Raw genomic sequence first — 8,333 nt, 5'->3', positions numbered from 1 at the left:
TAATTCAATAAAAAATTAGTCACATATCGCTCTGATAAACACAGATGGCTGAAAGAAATGTTTGATGGAACAAAGGAAACAAGTGTCTTGCTGCTAAACTTTTAAGTCACCATGGTTTAAATGAGAAAGTCTGTATGTAAAACATGAAAAACTCCATATCAGTGATATCTACAAAGGTGTACTCATTTCTTTGTTATGGTACTTTACTGTTCCAATGAAACAATCAATCAGAATCAGAATCAGAATACTTTATTGATCCCTGGGGGAAATTATTTTTTGTTATCTGGGGGAAATTATTTTTTGTTACAGTGCTCCATTTTAAACCAACATTAAGACAAGACAGACAATACGCTAACTAAGAATAGTACAATATATACATATATATACATACATACATACATAAGTCACTTATAAATAAATATTTGGAAAAGAAACATGTGTAGTTGTAGCAGCAAACAGTGTGTTAAGTGGATGCGTTGTACAGGGAGATGGCCACAGGCAGGAATGATTTCCTGTGTCGTTCAGTGGTGCTTTTCGGTAATCTCAGTCTCTCACTGAACGAGCTCCTGTGACTGACCAACATGTCATGGAGTGGGTGGGAGGTGTTATCCAACATTGTCTTTATCTTGGACAGCATCAAGTACAGACAACAAGTACAGAAGACTGCATCTGGATCTGAGGGCAGCAGTGTTATGGTGAAATTTAACTTGTTCTTTTGTGTAATTGCACATGGCCCAGCAAAGGACCCCTTAGTAAGCTGTACAGCATAAGTTTTCAATTCACTTTTGTCAGAAAACTTCACAGTATGAGAAGTTACAGCACAGTTTCTCCAAACGTGTGGTTCTTTTTCAGCCAGCGTGCTTTTAGAGCATCTACATTAGCTCATGTAGTAAAAGTACAATCAGTAAGTGTACTTTAACATTTGAGATTCCGAGTCACTCTTGCTTAGATCATGTGAACTATATCATGAACCTTTTTTTGTATAATGCATCAAACCTGTTCAAATCAGTTTATTTTCAATTTATTTTAACTAATCTAGAGACAAGCAAGTCCTTTTTAGCTTCTGTTATGCTTTTACCTCTCACGTGTTAAACTAGATGTTAGTGTTCTCAGAGTTAACATGTCTCATGTTGCCATGTTGTATTTCTAATACCCAGCCTCAGTGTTCGCCCTGTTCACCCTCAAATCCAAACACCAATGATCTAGATATTCACAAAATTCATAAGGAGATTCTTAAGGTCTTAAGTTTTGTTGTTTTTATGTTTTACATAAAAAAAACTTCACATTTTTTATATTTTTAAACGAAAGTGACATGCAAGGATATTTTTCTTTAGTGATGTTGCTTCAGCAATCTCAAATACTAATTCTGGGAATTTTTATGGTCAAACTATGTGATTTTCCAAATGTGTGTGTGTGTGTGTGGAGTAAAATGACCTTCTTCTCATGATGCTGTCACCGTGAATCATTCAGGATTAACAACACAAATTGTATCGATAGCAGAAACAGTCTTATAACTTATAATTCTCACACGTTACCGCTAGTTTTACAAACGCAGTCTTCTTCAGCTCTGTTTATGTAGCTTTTATGAAACTGATTTTCCATAGTACAAGTAGAATTTAATTTTTCTTTGCTCTCCAGTATAAATGCAATAATTTGCAGGCTTTTTACTGAAACTCTCACAATGCAACACTCAATGCTCAGAGCTTCATATATCAACAGCTCTGAAAATATCTTCTTTTTTTAAAGTAATGTAGGACAGGATCTCTCACTCTCTGTGTCTCAAAAAACCCAACTAAACTGGCAATCACCACTAAACAAATGGAAGTAGTTTATGGCTTTTTTATCAGCTGCATTTCTTTCATTTATGTATTGATCACATTGTTTATTGGTAATGCTTTTAGGTCACTGTTTTAGCATGTCTGCCTCACACCCCATTTAAACAGTTTGACAGACAGTGGGGTCTGGTAAGGAAGTTGGGGGAAAGACAAAAGGTGTGAAAACAGCTGTGTACTGCCTTCTTTCCTGTAGGAGGTATTTAACTGAGAGCCATGCTCAGTGAGAGACTCTGCTCACCCTCTGTCCCAGCGATGGCAGTCCCTCACCAAGCTCGATTTCTGTTCTTTGTCTTGATTAAAGAATGTTAGCTACCGCTCATCGCTTGTCTGCAGGCTTTATTAAATGGAAAACTTCCACAACAACCTCTAAACAGTGGTTTATGGCTTTTTGTCACCTGCAACACCATGTAACACTTGGATGTTAGATTCTTTTACCAGTCAGTGTTGTTAGCCCCAACCCCCAGGCTCCAGGTGTCTGAGCTCTAACCCTGGCTGCCAAATGTCCCCCTGAGGCCTTTGTGCTTTTTACCACCAGACTAAGTTTGTATTCCTATCTACTAATATTATTTTATTTTTTATTATAGCACAAGGTTCAGTTAGGTTACTACTTTGACTTCCTCAATTTGAGCACATTTCTGACCCGATACTTTATCAAACTTTTACTCGAGTGTTTTTGACACTAGCAGCTGTACTTCTACTTAAGTAAAAATTGCCTGCACTTTTGCCACCTCAGTTGCCACTTTTCTGGAGTTTGTACAGTTTTTATATTGAAACGTTCAATATTTTACGTGTTATCCTTGATCACAGTTCTAAACAAGTTAACTTTCTTCACTTCAAAGTAACCCAAAAAAGAAACTATATGTCCAGTTCTCTTTACTCCAAACTGGTTTAAGGCTATGCTGTTGTTGTGATATGGCCATACAAATAATATTAAGTTTAATTAATCTTAAAAAAAAAAGGCTGCTTCATGGCTACCTGTTCAGAGAATTTGCAGACTTTTATGGAAACTGTCACAATGTAACACTCTCACTGTATGAGAATATAATAATATAATAATAATTTTTTAAAAAATGCATATAAATCGAATTAAAGTTTCCCCCCAAGGCATGCAGCATGTGTTTGTGGCCATACTGAACGTTACAAAAGCACAAGTTTAACTAAACAATTTTAATATGGTTTAATACATTTTTAAACACATGAGCACGGAGCCCGAGAGAGCACGGTCCGGAGACACGGGCGCGCCCCCGCGCACCCAGACACACAGCCTCGGGCGCGCGCGGGCGCGCGCACACACACACACTGACCCGCCACCAGATGGCGTTTTTTGAGCATAAAAAAATTTATTTTTTTTAAATTGCTTAAAGAAATAAAAGAATGCTATTTTGATATATAAGAAACTTTCTAAATAATCAATTATATTTTTAGGAATATCATATTTTTATGAATATCATATTTTTAGGAATATCATATTTTTATTACTTCCTTAATTACTTCCTACTCCGGAAGTAATTACTTCCGGAGCTCATGAATAATTCATGACCTGTCAGTTTGACAAGAGGGGTATAATATCACTCTCTCAAACAATATCATGACCAGCAGCTTTTAAGGCTTTGGCTCCAGCAAACATCAGCTGATACTAGAAATTAATATTAAATACATTCTAACAACAGCTGATCAAGCTTAAATGTGCTGCTGTTGTTTATCCGCTGGTTTCCTCTTTCTGGGCAAAGTGGGCAATAAACAAACAAGAGAGAAAAGCCGATCAACTGATCATTTATCAGTTTCATGATTGAAGTATCAACAGGAGAGGGAGGGGGGAGAGAATGAGAGAAGTAATATTAATATTTTCTCTCAATACATGATGATTCCGTTTTTACAGAACGGTTGGCAACTCTAATAACTAATTGTGAATAAAATAAAGTTCACTATCAGTAATATCATAGCACCCGTCTAGCAGTATAAAAAAATCCGTCATGCTAGCTGGTACGCAGTACGAGTTATTTTAACTGGGAGGAAATAAAAATGTGAAAATAAACTACAACTAAACTTGGTTTATATCTGACCCACTCAGACCAACTTCTCACCTGCCCCTCGGACCGGCCGCGCCTCATGTCTCTCCTCCTCCTGCCTCCCTTATCCCTGATCCACCTGCTGGCCTCCACCACTTGCTAATGTTACTGAAACTGTGGAAGCTCCGCCATAGAAAACAACTGAGTTCTTTTTACACATCTGCCAACATCTGGCCAATCTGGCCACCACCTGTCATTGTTTATACCGTTACAAAAAACAAAGCAAAACGAAACGAAAAATCCCCATCTGCCCACCAGGCAAATGCCCAGTATGCCCCGTGGCCAGTCCAGCTATGCTCACGACTGCTAGTACTGCTCACTACTGAATTATACTGCTAATTGGGAATAAAATTGATGAACGCCAGAAAATAATTTGGATCATGTCTTTATGAGACGTAATATCATCACCTGAGCTCTGTAAAGCTATTTAAATATTGCTAGATTATTGTCCTCCCTTAACAAACATGCTACTTCTATCTATACAGAAACTTGGTGGCTTACTGTGTAAGTCACATTTATAAGGAAAAGATTCATAATCAGGGAAGATCATAATCGGGGTATGTCCACATTAATAAGTGACAGAGAGCGGAACTAACAGCCCTCCCGTTGTTCAATAAAAATGATTTAAATATAGCTCATCCGAGGGTTACTCACACTTTAACGATGGTATGGAAACCAAAGGATCCACAGAGAAAATGTGTTTTCTTAAATTGTGTAATCTGTAGTCTATGATGCAATAAACAAGCTTTGTCCTGGTGTGACTGATTTCGAAATGGGTTGTTTCCAAACGCGAACATGGGTACGTGAGGAAATCCGCGCAAACTACCACACCTTTGTCAGAGATGACGGTATCACGTTCCTTGGTAGCAAATGAGTATGTCACGCTTGTTACCTGTGAGTGAAACGGTGAAAAAGCTCTCACCGATAGAGTCTACGCATCGTTTGTACGTGTATTATATGAAACTGAACCAGAAAGCGATTTCCTCGTAGATCGGGTAAGTCATTTATAAAAGTATAATATTTTACCAGATGATGCGGTAAAAACAGCTTAATCTTCGCTGATGTTATTTTCTTTATTATCTTATAAGTGAATAGAAATGAGACATGGCTAAGTGTGTTGTAATGTTGCTTTATATATGATGACTTTCTAAACTATAACTTGTTATACTTTGCTGATTATATCACCACACACTCTGTCTGCAGATTGTTAATGTTTCCCAGTCAAACATCTAGAATGATTTCAAAATCAAAGGTGCTGGTTTTCCTGCTGTTTTTCACTGGTATTGGTGTGTATGTCAAAACGGGCTACCAATTGACTCATTATGCTGTGGACCAAAAGCTGTGTGCTTGCATAAAATGTTTATCAGAGGATAAGCAGTTGCTTCTGGATCGATCGAATAGAAGTGTTCAACCATTTTTGACTGCAAACTTAAACCTCTCACAGAATGAATTCAACTGGTGGAAGGTAAGTAGTCACCAGGAAAGGATGACATTTTTACACCCCCCCCCCCCCCCCCCTCCCAGCTCATTTGGTCTAACAACAAAGTTTATTTGAAATGTCTGACAGGATTTGCAGGCTGAAAGCCGTAGCTTCAGAGTTTATGAAACAACAGTGGCCAACTTGTTTCAGATCTTCCCAAAGAATCCAGATGTTATACAACCCAAATATGACCACTGCAGGACTTGTGCTGTGGTGGGTAATTCTGGTAATTTAAGGAGATCGCATTATGGACCGCTGATAGATTTACATGAAGTTGTCATAAGGTACTTTCTAAGCTAAAGCAATTTTTCTTTACCATTAAATTCAAATTCAAATTTTATTTGTCACGTACAGTCATACACAGTACGATATGCAGTGAAATGCTTAGATATGCAGTGAAATGCAGTGAAATATCCCCTCCTACACAAAAGATCCAAACTGATGTGAAATATATCCCTTTGTGCTTTTTAGAATGAACACTGGTATTACCAGAGGCTTTGAAAAAGACGTTGGAAACAAGACAACTCATCATGTCATGTATCCAGAGAGTGCTGTGGATTTGGATGACAACACCCATTTTGTACTGTTTCCCTTTAAGATACAGGACTTTGAGTGGCTCATTAATGCCTCTACAACAGGATTTACTGGAAGGTGAGTTCTCTTTTTCAGGGCTACATGCACATGTATTTGACATTTATTTAACGAGACTCAGTGTCTCATTTACAAGAGAGACCTGTTTTAGACAACATAATTAAATGAAAATAATAAAATAGAAAAAATAAAATAGCAAAATCTGCCTCATTAAGATCAAGTTCCCAGTGATGAAAATCAGCACTGGGACGTCTTTTAAATCTACAAGCAAAATCAGTTAAGCGAGAGAGCTCAAAGTCTTTCTGTAATGTATTCCACGAAGACAGACTTCAAATGATGGCACCTTTAAGCTCTCTACAAACTGATTATCCTGAAATCATACTATGACTACATTTTTATGCAACATGCAGACAGATGAAGTGTCCTCATAACAACTCATCTTACTGTAGTTCATTTACGTATGCTTTTGTACTGTTCTTAGGATTGTGACTTAATATAAAGTAAAAATTAAAAAATTAAATAAAGACTCTTAATGCTTGTTGAAAAGTTATTTTATGTAAACCATTTTTAGGCAGTTGTGCAGCCACTAATTTGGGCACATGAAAATCATACATTCAATCATACAATCATTTTGTACTTTATTTTGTTTCAGATAAAATATTCTGATTTCATTTGAGCTTGCCCAGCTTTCTTCTTGGTCCCACCAATGCCACCCCATTAAAAGAAAAAATAACACTCTTAGGTTTAGATGTTACAGTCAGCATACACTACCTTCTTCTCTCCCAGCTGCTAAAATTACCACACCTGCTACTAAGCAAATTATCTCGAAATATTTCCCCTAGATTGTCTTGCAGTACAGAATTTACATCAAATGCAAAAATAGAATGCCACTGCATGAATTCAACATGTACGCAGATTAAAAGGATTTGGCTGATGGATGTAGTGTGAGGTGATATAAGGTGAATTTCTGTATCAAACCATTACTCTGATCCTTCTCCATGTTCAAGACGGACCATGCCTTTTTTAGCTTTGTTTTTGTTAAACACCTACTTCATATTTTTCAATGTCATGCTGTTTCCAACAGGTCATATATGCCAGTGAAATCAAAGATCAAAACTAACAAGGATTTGGTGAGTAGCGTCAATGGCAAAGCTTCCTGGTGGCAATGGTAATATTTAAAAATAAAAGCTGTTTAAAGGCTCATTCTAATTTCTAACAGGTCATGGTGGTAAATCCAGCTTTTATGAAATATGTACATGAGGTTTGGCTTGGAAATAAGGGACGTTATCCATCCACTGGCTTTATGGCTTTGATTCTTGCACTTCACATTTGTGATGAGGTAAGTACAAAGTTTTCAGTTTCTGAAGTGCCAGACGTACAAAATAAAATATGTTTTTCATTTTCATACAAGCTGGTCCATTTGAGTCTTTGCTAATTTGTTCTTTTGTTCTTATATTGCTCTCCTAAATAGATGTGCATTTCAAAAGTTCAAAATGTCTTTGGTGAAGATCAGAGCAGGTTTACCCACCAGTACCACTTGATTAAAAACTCTGGTTTAATCTGTGAATGGTTAAATTTCAGTTCACATGCCCTATGAAAGTGAAAGCTGTTGCAAGTATTTCTGATGTGTCCCCTTCTTAAATTGACTAGACTACAATCTAGAAGACATTCCTTCATGGAAAGCATTTTAGCTAAACCTCTCAATAAGAGGTTTTGTCATTGTATACTCATGGTATAATCATAGTGTTTCCATTTAGTGCTCAGGTCGCTGTCCAACTGTTCATTTCATTTTTCAGCAGCCATTGTTTGGATTTTAGTTAAAAAAGGGACATTTTGTTCATGCATTTGTTTCCCATTCATTCATATGTTCATTTTTTGTCTTCCTAGGTTGATGTGTTTGGTTATGGCGCTGACAGTGATGGAAACTGGAGTCACTACTGGGAAATACTCACAAACAAAAGGTTAAGAACTGGAGTACATCCTGGAAATTATGAGTATAACATCATCCAGCAACTAGCTCAGCAACAAAAAATTAAGTTCTATGAAGGCCTAATGAAAAAAATGTGATTGAATGCCATACACTCAGTAAGGAAAGAACTGAAAGCCAAATGGATGTGTATCTACAACTATAGTAATTTCTTAACCCTCCTAACTTGACATTGATATTAGGAATCTTTAGGAAGGACTAGTAATCATGAAAGGGGTTACGTTAAAGAAGTCTTTGGATATGTGACATTTTGGTAGGTCGCCCCCCCCCCCCCCCCCCCCCCAATCCATAGCTTAAATTAACCATGTAAAAAAATGTACCCAGGGGTCATACTCTTTAGTAGTTTCTAACATCTATGGTTCTTAAGAAAT

General features: G+C 37.1%; 1 protein-coding gene across 3 annotated transcripts; it reads left to right on the top strand.

The window, feature by feature from the left end:
* Positions 1 to 4,784: 4,784 nt before the first annotated feature.
* LOC147304456 (CMP-N-acetylneuraminate-beta-galactosamide-alpha-2,3-sialyltransferase 1-like) lies at positions 4,785 to 8,097 on the top strand. 3 transcript variants are annotated; one of them, XM_086279727.1, is made up of 7 exons: positions 4,785 to 4,899; positions 5,108 to 5,369; positions 5,535 to 5,668; positions 5,856 to 6,035; positions 7,060 to 7,105; positions 7,195 to 7,314; positions 7,863 to 8,097. In XM_086279727.1, exons 2-7 carry the CDS (start codon positions 5,115 to 5,117, stop codon positions 8,040 to 8,042), a joined length of 915 nt encoding a protein of 304 aa, XP_086135853.1. In that variant the 5' UTR covers positions 4,785 to 4,899; positions 5,108 to 5,114; the 3' UTR covers positions 8,043 to 8,097. The 3 variants fall into 3 exon arrangements, with proteins under 3 accessions (XP_086135853.1, XP_086135852.1, XP_086135854.1); XM_086279726.1 differs by having other exon boundaries at positions 5,472 to 5,668; positions 7,863 to 8,094; XM_086279728.1 differs by lacking the exons at positions 4,785 to 4,899; positions 5,535 to 5,668 and having other exon boundaries at positions 5,237 to 5,369; positions 7,863 to 8,096.
* The last annotated feature ends 236 nt before the right edge of the window (positions 8,098 to 8,333 follow it).

This window comes from Aulonocara sp. 'chitande type north' Nkhata Bay, linkage group LG22 (assembly GCF_057382095.1).
Source record: "Aulonocara sp. 'chitande type north' Nkhata Bay isolate Kocher_YH1m ecotype deep benthic linkage group LG22, A_spYH_male_GT1.1, whole genome shotgun sequence".
Taxonomy (NCBI): domain Eukaryota; kingdom Metazoa; phylum Chordata; class Actinopteri; order Cichliformes; family Cichlidae; genus Aulonocara; species Aulonocara sp. 'chitande type north' Nkhata Bay.
Note: the sequence above shows the minus strand (reverse complement) of the source record. Positions and strands in the feature narration are given on the sequence as shown.

Bases quoted from the DNA above. Each gene is read 5' to 3' on its own strand.
- LOC147304456 (XM_086279726.1), top strand. From the start codon at position 5,115: ATGTTTCCCAGTCAAACATCTAGAATGATTTCAAAATCAAAGGTGCTG. The intron at 5,370-5,471 runs GTAAGTAGTCAC...AATGTCTGACAG, and splicing joins ATGAATTCAACTGGTGGAAG to GATTTGCAGGCTGAAAGCCG. The intron at 7,315-7,862 runs GTAAGTACAAAG...TTGTCTTCCTAG, and splicing joins CACTTCACATTTGTGATGAG to GTTGATGTGTTTGGTTATGG.